The sequence below is a fragment of the Tripterygium wilfordii genome, chromosome 9 (assembly GCF_013401445.1).
Source record: "Tripterygium wilfordii isolate XIE 37 chromosome 9, ASM1340144v1, whole genome shotgun sequence".
NCBI classification, from domain to species: Eukaryota; Viridiplantae; Streptophyta; class Magnoliopsida; order Celastrales; family Celastraceae; genus Tripterygium; species Tripterygium wilfordii.
In genome coordinates, this window is record NC_052240.1 from 10,582,662 (window position 1) to 10,599,621 (window position 16,960).

At 38.7% G+C, this 16,960-nt stretch overlaps 2 protein-coding genes and 1 pseudogene across 3 annotated transcripts; 2 read left to right on the plus strand and 1 right to left on the minus strand.

Annotated features, from left to right (window-relative positions):
• The first annotated feature begins 5,106 nt into the window (after nucleotides 1-5,106).
• LOC120006669 (polygalacturonase-like) lies at nucleotides 5,107-6,664 on the plus strand. Its single transcript, XM_038856800.1, has 3 exons — nucleotides 5,107-5,578; nucleotides 5,669-5,958; nucleotides 6,057-6,664. The coding sequence occupies exons 1-3, from the start codon at nucleotides 5,147-5,149 to the stop codon at nucleotides 6,496-6,498; spliced, it is 1,164 nt and encodes a 387-aa protein (XP_038712728.1). The 5' UTR covers nucleotides 5,107-5,146; the 3' UTR covers nucleotides 6,499-6,664.
• Nucleotides 6,665-7,225: 561 nt separating this feature from the next.
• LOC120006667 (type I inositol polyphosphate 5-phosphatase 12-like) lies at nucleotides 7,226-12,697 on the plus strand. 2 transcript variants are annotated; one of them, XM_038856798.1, is made up of 11 exons: nucleotides 7,228-8,263; nucleotides 8,357-8,609; nucleotides 9,019-9,823; nucleotides 9,976-10,100; nucleotides 10,301-10,385; nucleotides 10,494-10,659; nucleotides 10,762-10,802; nucleotides 10,893-11,160; nucleotides 11,234-11,357; nucleotides 11,437-11,797; nucleotides 12,013-12,697. In XM_038856798.1, the coding sequence occupies exons 1-11, from the start codon at nucleotides 7,456-7,458 to the stop codon at nucleotides 12,364-12,366; spliced, it is 3,390 nt and encodes a 1,129-aa protein (XP_038712726.1). In that variant the 5' UTR covers nucleotides 7,228-7,455; the 3' UTR covers nucleotides 12,367-12,697. The 2 variants fall into 2 exon arrangements, with proteins under 2 accessions (XP_038712725.1, XP_038712726.1); XM_038856797.1 differs by having other exon boundaries at nucleotides 7,226-8,263; nucleotides 10,494-10,802.
• Nucleotides 12,698-12,932: 235 nt separating this feature from the next.
• On the minus strand, nucleotides 12,933-16,868 carry LOC120006140 (annotated as a pseudogene).
• Nucleotides 16,869-16,960: the final 92 nt, after the last annotated feature.

Below are 16,960 nucleotides of genomic sequence, written 5' to 3' on the forward strand. Positions count from 1 at the left end.
AAAAAAAAAAAAAAAGAGTTCAAATATAATTATCATACAAATCTCATAATTTTTATTTTTTAATAAAAATATCTTATTGACTCTATATGGCGCACCGCGCACGTATAAATTCTAAAGGTTTCAGCTTTTAGATATTTTCCTTAGAGGCAACACTACTAGTGATTAGTGTACTAGCATTAGTAAATATTGTTGCACACACATACCTAAGCAATTAAGTTCATGCATTTTGAAGATGATTTTTTACTTCGATTACCAAATTCAATCACATCTGCTTTTTTATTTTAATTTTTTTGGTGATTGATTTATAAGCTTCATGTACATTAATCCTAATCCACATCCAATTTTATATATATTCAATCCCCATGTGAAGAATGAAGATCTACACGTCATATGTTGACAATATTGACATATATCGTAAGTTTAGCAGAAGTTCATGATGGTTTATAGAATTTGCTATTTTTCTTTCTTTTAGAAATATGTTGACAATGTTGACATATATCGTAATTTGAGCAGAAGTTCACGATGGTCTATATAGAATTTGCTATTTTTTCAGCAGAAGTTCATGTTGGTCTATAGAATTTGCTATTTTTCTTTCTTTTAGAAATATAGAGAAAGAGGGGACCATTTGAGCAATGGTGATGCAGCGCCGCCTCACACACCCAAGAGAGTTTTCTTGGGCCTGGGCCCAAACCCAACATCATAAGTTGGGTCTAACTTATAACTGAAAATCATGGTTGACAGAGAGAGGATTGTCCGCCCTTATAAGCAAGACTTGAGACTCCAGTTTTAACGATGTGGGATAGTCCTATATCAAATAGTCTAGTTGGTGAATCTCTCTAAGACTAAATCGTATGGATTCGGGAGGTCTTGAGTTCGATTTCAACTAAAATCAATACCCTTGTGGCCACCAGTTAGATTTTGGCCCAAATTACTCTATCATCAGGTGGAAACCTTTTATACGCACGGGGTCTGACAGTCCGAGTTTAGGCTTATATGATGTCATTATCTGTTAAAAATGAGACACATATAAACGTATATATACATAGAAGATGGGGGCCTCTTCAGTGTTTTAGGGTTTTGATTAGAATGCCTTATTTCAAGGCATCCTTGTTTCAGTCATACTTTGTTTTTCACATAATTAACGTTGAATAAACCAGAAAATTAGTGTTGAAAAACATAGATTCTAATGGTAGGTATAATGTGAAATACAAGTAAGAATTTTACTTGGCCGCCTCTTAAGATTATTCATGTCAACAATCGCCCGTATGATCCACTATACTTGGTCAAATCTAATTGATCATCTTTCGCAGTTAATCACGCATTTGATTTATTAGCTACTGAGTAAGAACCCAATTCATACCCAAATATACAATATATGTTGATGATTTTCAAAATATTAATGAGTATTGAAAATATTTTCTTTTCATATAAAAAAGTGTAATTAAAATGATATTGTAGTGTTTTTTTTTTTTTTTAAAGGGGGAGGGGGATTCAAACCTAGTCATTCAATTCATCCTTATAACCCTAACTAGTGGTTCGAATATAAAATGATACTGTATAAAAATAATAATAGAAAAATAATTTTGATTATATAATAATGATAATAACAATAATAATAGAAAAACAATGTGTAGCGAAAGGTAATTAAAGATATATATCCATATGGTCTTGGTGAGTAAATGGCATATTGTCAAGCTAAAAGTCAATTGCTTTTCAAAATCAAATTTTGGTCAAACTTTATAAACTAACTTCAACTGTATTTTAACCGACTCTCAAGTGCTCTCTTTTGCTTTATCCTTGATTGGAGGCCAGCCCACCTTGAATTTTGTTTTAAATTATTTTTTTAATGTAAAAAAAAGTTAGACCCTTTAAAGTTTGGTATACTTTAGGATGGTATAAATTCTTTTATTTGATGTGGAATTTAATTTATATATATAATTTTCAATTGTGGTGCATTAAGTTTTTAGACATAGGTGCTTGTGCAAAATTGTGTTGTCCATGTACTATATTTCGTGCTAAACAAACTTTTCTACTTTGTGTAAGGTTTGCTTGAACCCTTAACTCAAATTTATGTGAAGTGTTCGCTACATCAACATCGATTTAACGGAAATTTTGAGTTTCAAAAAGTAAAGAGGCTTGTTTGACACTTTCTTCAAAGTACATGATCTTTTGTCAAATCTTATCACAAATGATCATGCGATTCAAAGTCATTCTCATTGTCTTGTTCATGTGGGGTTTGGTAAAGGATAAAGGGAAATAGAGCACGTCAGAGTCAGTTAAAATACAGTTGAAGTTGGTTTATAAGTTTGGCCTAGATTTGATTTTGAGAAGCAATTGGCTTTTAGCTTGACAATATGTTATTATATACGTACTCACCATGACCATATGGATATATGATAGATCTTCACCTTTAGCTACACATTTCTTACTTGTATTTCACATTACGCCTACCATTAATCTATGTTTTTCAACACCAATTTGTTGATTTGTTCAACGTCATGTCATGTGAAAAACAAAGTGTGCTTGAAACAAGGATCCCTTGAAATAAGGCATTCTCATCAAAACCTAAAACACTGATGAGTCCCCATCTTCTATGTTTATATATGTCTATCTCTTTTTTAATCGATAATGATACCATATAAGTTTGTCTTTGAACATTCTATATAAGCCTAAACTCGGATCATATATCAAGCCCATGCACATAGAAGTTTCACATCCAATGACAGGGTAAGTTGAGCCAAAACTCAATGTGTAGCCACAAGGATATTGCTCATAATGAAAAATTGAATTCAGAAACTCTCGAGCTCATACAGCTTGGTTTCAGAGAAATTCATCAACTAAATTATCACTCAAGTGTTCCCCTAACTCCCTCTCTCTATATATATAAGACATGTTGATGTAACGTATATTTCTAGAAGAAAGAAAAAAAAAAGAAAATTCTATAGACCATCAACTTCTGCTAAAATTACGATCGTACGTCAATATTGTCAACATATGACATGTATATCTTCATTCTTCACATGGGGATTGAATATATATTCCAAGTGGAGGTGGATCAGGATTAATGTACATATATAGAGCTTATAAATCAATCACAAAAAATTAAAAAGCAGAAGTGATTGCGGCGTGGTACTATTAATAAATCATTTCATTGACGGAATTTGGTAATTGAAGTCAAAAATCATCTTCAAAATGCATGAACTTAATTGGTTAGATATGTGTGTGCAACACATATCTAACCAATTAAAAACGGATGGAATAAGTGGAAGAGTGCATCCGGGGTGTTATGGAACCGGATAATTCTCTTAAAGTTGAAGGGAAAATTCTATAAGTCAGTTATTCATCCTGCAATAATGTATGGTTTCGAGTGTTGGGCTATCAAGAGACAACATATCCAAAAAATGCGTGTAGCAGAAATGCGAATACTTCGTTGGATGTGTGGTCACACTAGGAAAGATATGATAAGAAATAAAATTATTAGATTTAAAGTAGGAGTAGCACATATTAAAGATAAGTTATGAGAAAATCGGTTAAGATGGTATGGACATGTCCAACGTAGAGATAGCGATGCGACAGTGAGGAGGAATGAAAGAATTTTTATAGGAGAGAGTAGGAGGAGGCGAGGTAAACCTAAAAAGACATAGCTTGAAATTATATGAATTTAATATGAGTGGATAAATGTATGATTCATGATAGAAATGAATAGAGAAAACAAATACATGTGGTGAATTTCCAATGATGTTCTCATAAACTTGTGTAGATGACCCCAAACTTTTGGGATAAAGGCTCGGATGATGATGAGGATGATGAGGATAATGATATGTGTGTGCAACAATATTTACTAATATTGGAGGGGATGGAGATCCTTCCTCTCCAACTCCCCCCCTTTATTTTATTTCTTTCTCGCGGGGTAGCCTTAGTAAGCTAGATAAATACATATGTGTACGTGCGCATGTTTGACGAACCAAACTTAAACACATAGCGAATGTTGAAAGGAAAAACTTATATGATATCTTATTGGTTAAAAAAAATGTATGTATGCAACCAAGCCAGTAGTGTAACGACAAATTGGTTTGTATGTATGGGACAGCCCACCCTAGCGTGAGGGTTCGAATCCAACCCCTCCCAATTCGCCAATACCAAAAAAAAAAAAAATTGTATACATGCATGGTTAGGCAATTAAGACCAGAGAGAGAGAATAGGAGATAGTCTGGTTGGTCAGGTTGTCTGCCCAGGACCTTGAGGTCCAGGGTTCTATTCTCACCAGGGGGTTTGGGATTTGGGTAGTTTTCCATCCGCAGTGGTGGCCTTCATGCCCCTTGGGCACGGCTTAGCATGTGTGACCTGTGGGCCTTTAAAAAAAAAAAAAAAAACCAGAGAGAGAGAAAAAAAATAAAAATAAAAATAAAAGGCATAGATTCGGATAAAGGAAGAGTATTAATTGTTCAGCCGATTTCTTCTCCGTTTTAGATTCCATTTCTCACGCCTAACCCACATGTCCTCCTTAATTTACTAGCAAAAAAATAAAATTAAAAAACCCATGACTGCTTGCCCTTATTAAAAGGCTCAGTTTGTGTACCTGAACAGAGAACAACACAGACTTGGACTCCTAAAAACACTTCAAAGCCTAACTTATTTTTGGTTGGTTTATTCTCATTAATGTTGGAAATCATAATTTTATGATTAATTGGATTTTGGCCCCTCATTTTCAAGCAATTTATGTATACACACACACATGAATCTGTTCATTTTCTTACATTGAATGGTTCTTAAAGTCAATTTTTATACCATCCAAAATCATGGGGATAGAATTGTTGACCTCTTTAATATTGTTCATAATATTTACTTAATTTTAGCATAATTTACGCTCATGTGACTGTTTATACATGGAAACATTGATGAAATTAAGGAATATGATCTTGGACTCATGATCTCATCCCATCCCATCAAGTCATTTTTTCTTTCTTCTATTAAATAAAACAAAAAAAAGAAAGTGATCTCTCTTTGAAATTTAATATCAACACTAGTGAATTTGTATCTATAAATACCTCCCAATACCCTTCCAACTTCCCACAACTTCTCTCATAGTTCTCTTATTCCTTTGTCTTTCATACACTTTATACATACAAATACAAATTACATATACATGGCAGCATATACTTATACTAGTTCAGTTGTCTTATTTGTGCTTTTCTTCACATGCTTTCTTTTAGGAGCATTTGCAGCACAATACAGTGTGGTCACTTTTGGAGCAACACCAGATGGCACCACTGACTCAACTGAGGCCTTCATGGCTGCATGGGCTCAAGCATGTGGCTCAACAAGCCCAGCCACCATTTATGTCCCCAAAGGAAGCTTCTTGCTTGGCAATTTGGATTTGAAGGGTCCTTGCAAGAATACTGCCGTTGTTGTTCAAATTGATGGAACACTTGTGGCTCCTTCTGACTTGAATGCTGACAATTGGGTCATCTTCAGGGATGTCAGCGGTGTCACCGTCTCCGGAGGGACACTCGACGGCCAAGGCTCATCCTTGTGGGCTTGCAAGGCTTCCGGGAAGAGCTGCAACCAAGGCGCTACGGTATGTTCTAGTTGAATCCATTTGTTACACTTTGTGGATTTCTTTCTTGAAATTTTGGGGTATGATTGGACAAATATATATGTGTTGCAGTCACTGGAATTCACAAATTCAGACAACATAGTGATCGGAGGATTAACATCCTTAAACAGCAAAATGTTCCACATTGTCATCAATGGCTGCCACAATGTGAAATTGCAAGGAGTAAAGGTGTCCGCCTCAGGAAATAGCCCAAACACTGACGGTATTCACGTCCAGGGATCCACCGGCGTCACAATCTCAAATGCCAGGATTGCAACTGGCGACGATTGTGTCTCCGTCGGCCCTGACACCACCAACCTCTGGATTGAAAACGTCGCTTGTGGCCCCGGTCATGGCATCAGGTAATTAACTCCTAAAATTAACATAATCTAAATCACAAATAAGTACTAGTTTGGTCATAATGTATGCTAAAACATATATACGTTAATGTCGATTGTAGTATTGGAAGTTTAGGGAAGGAGGCTCAAGAGGCTGGGGTACAAAATGTGACAGTAACCAGTGCTCAATTTAGTGGAACGGAGAATGGAGTGAGAATCAAGTCTTGGGGAAGAGCAAGTAATGGCTTTGCCAGGAACATTTTGTTCCAACATTGCACCATGACCAGTGTTCAAAACCCGATAGTCATCGACCAAAATTATTGCCCCGACGACAAAGGTTGTCCCGGAGAGGCTTCTGGAGTTAAGATAAGCGATGTGGTATACCAAGACATCCATGGATCGTCGGCGACAGAGGTTGCAGTGAAGTTGGATTGTAGCAATAAGAACCCATGTAGTGGTATTACAATGGAGGATGTGAAGCTTACTTACAAGAACAAACCAGCTCAAGCCTCCTGTGTTAATGCTGGTGGAACTGATTCGGGTCCTGTTGCAGCCTGCTTGTAGGGGCGATTAATAATAAATATCCATACATATATAGAACAATCAGTGTGTACTACTAGTAGTATTAGGAATGGACCTTATTGCTTGAGCCTGTGGTGTATGGGCCTCGTTCTGGTCGCCTGGCCTTGCAACTTTACACTTAATTGATTGAATAAATTCCCCTTTATTATATTGTGTTTTCTTCCACAAACTAAAAGTCTTTTGCATCTTAAAGTTCTTGAATTTTTATGATTTCCTTACCATATATTATATTGTGCATGAAATGTACTAAAAAGGTAAAACCACCAAACAATTAACTAATTAAATTCATATATTAACCGTACAAAGGATGACCAAATTGGTTGGGATGAATCATTCCAACTACGGACTCAAGTTCAACTCTTTACATAAAAACTCTACGATTTATCAGGCACTTGATATGAATGAGGCCATTACCATTCAAGATTGACGAGACATACTTATTATATGTTGATGGACCGAGTGGTTTCATCTTATTCTAGGCATAATTGAATATCAAACATGACACTCAACGATGATAATATAAAACATCAACAACCAGGAAATATTTTCTCTCTATCACTTTGTTCTTGATTTACAGAAGTTTATCGTTGCGTCAACCGTCTCGGCACCAGAGTGTGGATGTCCAAAAAATTGCATCAACAACTCTCTTCCTAATAACAAACTCTATCTTTAATGCTTAAAGTACAATTAAGCTTAAAAAAATACATATATATACATGTAGGGTGAAAGTTGTTGGGAGTCACGACTTTTGAAGAGCAATATCTGTCGCAAGCAAACGTTCTCTGTGTCCGCAAGCTCTTCCACGATGCACGCTCTTCCTTTAGACTCTGTCAATCATCTCTGTTTCTCTTCCTCTTCTGGTTTTCTTCCCATTTTTCAACCTCCATCCATTCCATTTCACCTTTTTTTTCCTTTCTATATGATTTTTTCTAATCCTCCATGGATGACCGCATTGAAGACGATGAAAAGGAGGCATTAGCGGGCCTAACCTCCGCCCCCACGAGAGCCCAGAAGATACATTCTCACAGCCAACAACTTCGTGCCTCCTCCGGACAGAAACGCCACCATCATGTCCGCAAGCACAGTCTCGACGACATCCCCAAACCCATCATCTCTACCACCGAGGGACACTTCTGCGAATCCTCCGACGATGAGTTCTTTCCCTACTCCACCACCACAAACAAGGCTGGTGAAGCGTACGTCACGCAGAGGCTAGATCAAGGCCTTGGATTGGACATTGGGCCCGAAGAGCTTCGACAATACCAACCAATGCCGGAATTCATTGGGAGTGGTGGCGGAAGTGGAATCTTCAAAGTTCCAATTCGGGCCGCTGCCCATCCCGCACGCCCACCGTGCCTCGAATTGAGGCCGCACCCTTTGAGGGAAACACAAGTGGGTAAGTTCTTGAGGAACATTGTGTGTACGGACAAGCAATTGTGGGCTGGGCAGGAGAGCGGGGTCAGGGTCTGGAGTTTCGAGGATGCGCACGAGGCTGGCTGCGGGTTCAGCGGGAAGGTCAGGAGGGGGGACGAGGATGCGGCTCCATTCCACGAGTCCGTTCACATGTCGCCCACCATGTGTTTGATGGCTGATTGCGGGAACAGGTTGGTCTGGAGTGGCCACAAGGACGGGAAGATCAGGTCATGGAAAATGGACCAGACATTTGAAGACAATGCTTTAATCAGGGAAGGACTTTCGTGGCAGGCCCATAAGGATCCTGTTCTTTCCATGGTCATGAGCTCTTACGGTAACTAGCTTACTTTTTTCCCCTGTTTTGCTAGTTGGTGTAATTATGCCCTCTTTTCTCCCCTAATTGACAGTCAATTTTTCTCTGATTCAGGTGACTTGTGGTCAGCTTCAGAGGGTGGCATTATTAAGATATGGCCATGGGAATCCATGGAGAAATCTCTTTCTCTTTCACCCGAGGAGAAGCACATGGCTGCTTTGTTAGTAGAGAGGTCAAGCATTGACCTTAGGAGCCAAGTCACTGTTAATGGTACCTGTAGTATATCTTCTTCAGATGTAAAGTGTTTATTGTCCGATAATGTGAGAGCCAAAGTTTGGTGTGCTCAGCCTTCATCCTTCTCAATCTGGTGGGTTGTCGATTCATTCATTATCTTCGACAATGCTGATATATGCTGCTTTTTGTTGAAGTGTACATTCAGGAACGTTGATTTTGTGTATTTCTCTTTTTTTATAGTATCATGTTCCTTTGTTAGATTTCTTTTTTGCTGTATAAGCTTTTAACCTTTAAGAAGCATATGTTTTTCCTTTGTCAAAGTCAAACTACAAAATTTCGTAAGGATCGATGTTAGAACAAGCGATCATGTTTGGAATAGAAAGTAATAATGGTCAGAGCAATTGAATTCAGGTGCTGCTGGAAAATGAATATTTTAGTCCCATAAGTTCTTGTTCTTGCTATTGGCTTGATTGAATTACCTCAACAATCAATTTAATGTTTCATGTGAATCCTGTGATGAAAGAGTGCTAGTTTTCCTATAGGGATGCTCGTACAAAGGAGTTACTAAAAGTCTTCAACATTGATGGTCAACTTGAGAATCGAGTTGATGTGCCTTCATCACAAGATCAACAACCAGTAGAAGATGAGATGAAGATAAAATTTGTCTCCACATCAAAAAAGGAGAAATCTGGGGGCTTTCTTCAAAGGTCACGTAATGCGATAATGGGAGCTGCAGGAGCTGTTCGTCGTGCCGCAACCAGAGGATCAGGTCATGAAGAAACCAAGAAAACAGAAACACTACTTCTTGCTGTAGATGGAATGATATGGACTGGAAGCACAAATGGCTTGCTTGTACAGTGGGATGGAAATGGGAATCGTTTGCGGGAGTTCAATCACCATTCCTGTGCTGTCCAATGCTTCTGCTCATTTGGGACTCGGATCTATGTAGGGTATGTGAGTGGCATGATCCAAGTATTGGACCTTGAAGGAAGCCTAATTGCAGGATGGATTGCTCATAACGGTCCAGTTATAAACTTAGCAGCAGGGCATGGCTATGTTTTTAGCTTGGCTACTCATGGAGGTATACGTGGATGGAATATCACCTCTCCAGGACCTCTTGACAACATCATTAGATCAGAATTGGCTGCACAACAAGTGATTTATACTAGGCGAGAGAGTTTCAGGATTCTAATTGGTACATGGAATGTTGGTCAAGGTAGAGCCTCCCATGAATCACTTATGTCGTGGTTAGGTTCTGTTGCATCGGATGTTGGTATTATTGTTGTTGGGTTGCAAGAAGTAGAGATGGGTGCAGGCTTTCTTGCAATGTCTGCAGCAAAAGAAACTGTAAGATGTTGTTTTAGCTTTCCTTCTTAAAATGCCATCAATTATTTGCTTAGACTGTGGTTACTGGAATGCTGCTCTATTTAGTAGCATTTCTTTTTTTTAATATGCATGTTTGTTTGCCCTCCCTCTTTACTGCTTAATTATACTTGTAGGTAGGACTTGAAGGGAGCTCTGTTGGGCAGTGGTGGCTGGACAACATAGGGAAGGCCTTAGATGAAGGATCAACTTTTGAACGAATGGGTTCTAGGCAGCTGGCTGGCTTGCTTGTTTCTCTTTGGTAATTAATCAATTATGAATAAAATGAATATTTATTTTGGGCCTTATACTACATAAAGACTGCTGCAGCTCATCTTTTTTTTCTTCTTTAGGCAAGTTTTTTTTTTAAACCATATCATTTCATGTCTTAAAGCCGCATAATAATAATTAGTTATATTATCAGTTGTCTTCATTAACTATAAGTTGTCTTCATTGATTCAGGGTGAGAAAGAACCTTAGAACACATGTTGGGGACATTGATGCAGGAGCAGTTCCATGCGGGTTCGGACGTGCTATTGGTAATAAGGTTTGTGTTTCTCCCATCCCCTGGCCATGCAAGGGCAAGAGTTTTAAACTCTAGATTTGATTTTTGTCAAGATTGCCAGTCTGTGCTTTAATTTTTTTTCCCTGATAGGGAGGCGTAGGATTGAGAATTAGAGTATATGATCGGATAATGTGCTTTGTGAACTGTCACTTGGCTGCTCATTTAGAAGCAGTCAATCGCCGGAATGCTGATTTTGATCACATTTATCGAACAATGGTCTTCAGCCGTTCATCAAACCTTTCCAATACTGCAGCTGGTATGGTGCCATACCTGATTTTGTGTTTCTCTCTTGCCTTCTTCACATATTTACTTTGGCTGCTTTATATCTCTGGCTTGCCATGGGTCCTCTCTCTTGCAGCTGGTGTATCAACTGCGAGTCATACTCTCAAGAGTACAAATGTATGTGCTTCATTTTTCCTTTTTTGGTTTTAGCAGTTATCATATTGTTTTAGCTTAGATTTGAGTCTCAAGGTCCTGATGCTTTCACAGTCTACAAGTGTCAATTCTGAAGAACGGAAGCCTGATTTGTCTGAAGCAGATATGGTTGTATTCTTTGGTGATTTTAACTACCGGCTTTTTGGCATATCTTACGATGAAGCAAGGGACTTTGTTTCTCAAAGATGCTTTGATTGGCTAAGAGAAAAGGATCAACTCAGGGAGGAGATGAAAGCTGGGAAAGTTTTCCAAGGAATGCGTGAGGCGTTGATCAGATTCCCACCAACTTACAAGTTTGAAAGGCATCAAGCAGGCTTAGGAGGTATGTTGTTTTGAATAGTTTTTTGGTGTTTGCTTGATTTCCAGTTATATTATCAATTTTGGAATTTTTTCAGGATATGATTCCGGGGAGAAAAAGAGAATTCCTGCTTGGTGTGATAGAATAATATATCATGACAATCGGTCTGATCCAGTGTCTGACTGCAGTTTAGACTGCCCTGTAGTCTCGTCAATAGTAATGTATGTTTGAAGTCAAGGTTATTTCCCATCAACCCGTTCCATTCTAGTATTAAAATATTGGGTTATCCTTGTGTAACAGGTATGACGCTTGCATGGATGTGACGGAGAGTGATCACAAACCCGTTCGCTGCAAATTCCATGTTCAAATTGCCCATGCGGATAGATCAGTTAGGAGGGAGGAGTTTGGAAAGATCATTAGTTCAAATGAGAAATTGAGGTCTTTGCTAGAAGAACTACGTTATGTTCCAGAAACCATTGTTAGCACCAACAGCATAATTCTTCAAAACCAGGATACATCCATTCTGAGAATCACTAACAAATGTGCGAAGGAGAAAGCCGTGTTTCAGATTACTTGTGAAGGTCAGTCGACTCTCAGGGATGATGGAGAGCCAGCTGATTATCGGCCAAGGGGAGCTTTGGGATTCCCCAGATGGCTTGAGGTATTATTCCTCATTGTTGAAGTTGAATGCAAATAACTTCTGTCTAGAAATATAAGAATTTAACCTACTCCTTAGCTACACAGCCAACAGGCTATCTTTAGGTCATTGATAAATACAACTGTTTGATGATATGCTTCTGGACTAAGTTTCTAAAAAAATTATCATTACTTTGTTTTTTTTGTAATCTTATATTTCTTATCTCGTATCTGATTTAGGTGACACCGGCGGCTGGCATAATTGAGCCACATCAGTATGTGGAGGTCTCTGTCCATCACGAAGAATTCCACACCTTAGAAGAGTTTGTAGATGGCATTCCACAAAACTGGTGGTGTGAAGACACGAGAGATAAGGAAGTGATTTTGGCTGTGAATGTCCAAGGGAGTTGTTCAACAGAGAAGAGTTGTCATCGGGTCCATGTTGGTCACTGCTTCTCAGCTAAGACGGTTCGGATTAGCTCAAGATCCAACAGTTCTAGGAAAAACCAAGGAGGTTCTCATCACAAGTCAGAACTTAGGCAGTTTAGCAGCTCTTCTGACAAGGCTGATGGTCGGAGTTCAGACAAAAAATGAAGCTAGAAATCGATATTGCAGGGCACATGTTGACGCATCTCCTGGGGGGTCTTTTCTAGAGGGAATGCCTTGTGATGCCACTGTCAGCCAGCATCTTATTGTATGTACATTGAAGCTGGGTTGCTATTTTGAATCACATTGAAACTGGTCAATTTTAGTTCTTCTTATCATTTTTTGTATATGTTATCAGTTGCCAACTTTTAGTTGTAACATCCTAGAGCAGATGATTTGTTCCACATTTTCTGTAATCAGGTAGAGGGGAAAGAAACTTGGAGCTCTTCGGTTTTGCTTTCTGTTTTTGTATCGGACTAAATGAACTGCAAACAAAACATGCTCTCTCTCTCTCTCTCTCTCTCTCTCTCTCTATATATATATATATATATATATATATAATTTTTGATCCACTATTCTTATGCTTGATTTGCATTTTCAAATCATGAATAAGAGCTGCGAGGATATATTACGGTTATTACCATATGAAGCAGCATCTTTGCTGCTTCTCCATGTAGTATGAGAATTGCAGAGTAAACAACTGGAAGAATTAAGCTATCAAAGATTTCCAGTCAAAGAAAACTCTTCTAAAATTCTAGTTGTTCATCAACATTGCAAATATTGCAACATTTTTACATAAAATTGGGCATAAACCCAAGCATACAGTGGAATAGACATCAACTGCTGGCCAAATTTATCTACCCTTGAACATTAGGGATTATTCTTAATTGTCTGTACTATCAACTTCAGATACTGAGAACCAAGACACTACAATCCAAGGCATTCATGTTAAAAGTACATGGAAAGCAGCAGATGCATCATAGGTGACCACCTCTGAATTGCTGAATCATGGCACTTATTATCATTCTTGTTCTGTAGGTCAAGGAACACCTCAGCTCAAGTTTACCTGACGAAAGATGACTATTAGAGCGGGAGCAGAAAGGGTATAGTACCTCATCGCGTCTTCTTCTAGATGTCTTTCCATTTCGATTGCTTTAAAGTGCATACATTCTCTTGTATTCACTGTTCAAAATCTCTGAATCGGATACCACTGACATAGAATAAGAACGTGACCGGCTCTCGGCTCTCCTTATATTCCTCATCTTTGTCTCTTCCATCCTATGTACAATAACACAGTAGCACATGGATCCAATTGTAGTCAGCATGATCGTGCTACCAATCACTGTTGCACACACGGCGAGCCACATATGATCCTTGCCCACAACTATATAAGTCAGAGAAATGAAGGCAATTGAAATGAAGAGGCAAGCCAGCCACATGAGCTTGTTAATCACAAAGACCAGCTGTCTCTTTGCCTACAGATGTCTGGACTACAACAACAGCCAAGGAGATGAACAATGCCAGACTGTCAAAGATAAAGAAGACAATGAAAGGTCCCTTGTCTCCGATATGAGCTTGCCCACGAGAAGCCCCGACTTCGCTCTCCTCAACATATTGACCAGGCACAGTAAAGATTGCGGCAAAAGCAACAGTGGCGATTAGAACAGCAACCACAGTTGCTGAGTTTATAGCATTGTTGAGGCCGCTAATGTGAAGCTTCTTTAGCTTCTTTGCAATTTGCTGAACCTTCACCCCAGTTTGATGGGTTTGTTGGAGCTGGGATTGGACTTCATGTTTTATGTCACTGACAGTCTGCTTAAGTTGCTTTGCTGCATTAGGGGGTCTTCGGTTGTCCTTAGAATTGGTCGCACCTGCTTCCTTCAATAAGGAGACAAGTTCTGGAGTTCCTAATTTTTCAGCAATGTCAAGAGGGCTCTCCCCTGCCTTGTTAGTCGCATTGATGTTGATACCCTCTACCGACAACAGACAACGTACATTCTGCCATGACAATGAAGACAATCTTAGTAACAGATTTAAACCATATTTCCAATGACATAATTTTTCATAAATTCAAAAGAATTCCAGTGTTTCTCGATCGACAAAGAGAGCAAAACTCCACTTTCTACCTAAAACAAGCATCAAGATGTCCACGGGATAAGGAGCTTAAAGGTCTACTACTTTAGTGAACACGAAAACAGGACTACCGAAATCGAAAGGCAGACTTTATATAAGCAGGGATCTCAAAGTCTCCATTGAGCAACCATGTGCATGAGAAACATGCCTAGGTGCCCAAGTCCAGAAGCTAATAAAAATAGCGTAAACAATTTAAGATATTTTTTTGGGAATTAACGCATCGCAAGGCATTAATAAACAACAAAGGAAAAGGTCGGCACAGAAAAGAAAGCACATAATATGCATCTTACTAAAATGATTTCGAAATGATAAAGGAAGAAGGAAGAGAGAGATAAAGAAATGACAAAGAACCTGAATACGACCCTTCTTTATGGCAATATGCAACGCTGTGTTTCCCTTATTATCTTCCAAGCTCAAAACTGCAGGGTCAGGTTTTATTAATTCAAGTACAATTTCCACATTTTGCCCTTTCACGGCCATGTGCAATGCAGTTTGACCTTTTTTATCGGTCCTAAAACCAGTGCTTGGATCCTTGTTTAGAAGGGATTTGACAATTTCCAAATGCCCCATCCTCGCGGCTGAATGAAGGACAGTCTTTCCATTATTTCGGGTTATCTGAATGAGATTTGAGTTAGTTTCCAAAAGAAGATTAACTACATCAACATGTCCTTGAGCTGCAGCTGTGTGTAAGGCAGTTGAGCAGGAAAAATCTGTGGTCATTGCCAAATTGGGGAATTTACATAGAAGTTCTTTCAAGACCTCTGCAAAAGCAAGCACAAACAAAGAAACATGTCAACATGTGGCACACTGCAAAAGGATTGTTTTCACATTTCACTAATTACTCTACTACGTGGAAACAAATCACAAAACGAAATGTGAACATAATATTTTTTCCCTTTCTATCAATGCATTAGAACAACTACGATTTCTAGGAGTAACAATAACGCCATCCAAGCAAACCCACTGGGGGGGGGGCAATTTTAGGAACAAAAACTAAGAATTGAAACCATTGCTAACGAAATGAGAAATTTAAGCATATTGAAAGTTGAAACATATCATAGACAGTGGGGATCTCCTAAACAATAGGAATTTGCCTCCTTCAATTATTTTTTATTTTCGTGAGTTTCTGATTTGCCTCCCTCAATTCGGATACGAATATAATTGTTATAAACGAACCAGTTCTAATTTTTCTCTACAAACTATATTCCAAAATAGATGAAAAGCACATAATCAAGTCAACATACCAAGATGACCCTGCTTTGCCGCAACATGAAGTGGATCATAGCCATTCTTAGCAGGAATGGATGCAGCTTCACAGTCCATACGTTTCAACATCTCCTGAACAACCATAGCATGGCCATTTTCTGACGCTGCATAGAGGGGTGTTTCCCCTTCCGTGTTCTGCTTCACCAGCAACTGCTTCAGATCATTTTCATCACAACTTTGGAGAATCTCTTTAATCCTACTCAAATTCCCTGCTCGAGCTGTCAAATGAAGTTGCAAATCACCTCGCTTTCCAGGCGATTCCTTGTTCCTCCTCTTCTCTCCAATGCCAATGAAACTAAGTTGCCTCTCCATCACTACGCGAAAGCTTTTCTGTTTCTCCATAAGCCCACGGAAACTCTTCTGTTTTTCCATTAACCCACTACTGCTCGCCTGATTTTCTGGTGGACACTGAAGACTTGGGTGTTTTTCCATTACTCCCCGTGTACTTGATGGTTTTTCATCTACACCGTGAAAACTCAGATGTTTCTCCATTGTTTTGTGCTTAGTTGATGGTTTTTCTGGCACACCATTAAAACTCAGGTGTTTTTCCATTCTAGGTGCCCGTAAAATGCTCTGTTTCTCCATGTGATTGCAGAATACTTCACTCATTAATCAAATAAACAATCTCAGAGCAATCACTTTTGTACCAGCTCCTGATTATTGGATTCTAAAGCCCATAAACTATTCACATTTGGCCATGATAACGCCCATAAACCACACTGAAGGATACAAATTTCGAGAGAAATTACTGGCTCTTACTTGGATTCCTGATTCTTGGTTTGAAATTCGGCAACCAAATTCGATTCCTCCATGATCAAACAAATATTTCAGACAGATATAAACAATATCACTTCACTTGAAAGTTAAAAGAACAAAATTTCAAATTTTGCAAAAAGGAGGCACCAGATTCTGCAGCAACTTCAAAAGAAACAACTCATTGGCACGTAAGGTTTCATTTTCCTAAGTTAAGCGGATTGAAGCTTAGCTCAATCGTTAAAGAGAATAGTATCCGACAATTACTTGAGACTTTAAGCAACAAACCCTAGTAAGCTCTTCAATGAATATCAAAGTTCAATACCTTGATTTAGAGCTCAAAACTTGACTTCTGATGCGAAAATGAATACCCAGATTAGCATTTGCACTGAAGTTGAAAACCCAGAAGCCGATTCTCGAGATTTTCCAGATCAGGAGCTCAAATCCTAAAGTTGGTACAGAGGACGCCAGAGAAAATATCAGCTGCCACTCCTTCAAATAGTGGTAAAAATGTAAGCTTTTTATCCATCCATCCTACTATTTATATACTTGGCTTTTGTCTGAAGTGAAATGCCGCGTCTGTTTCTGTGCCAAATTTACGTATTGAGAA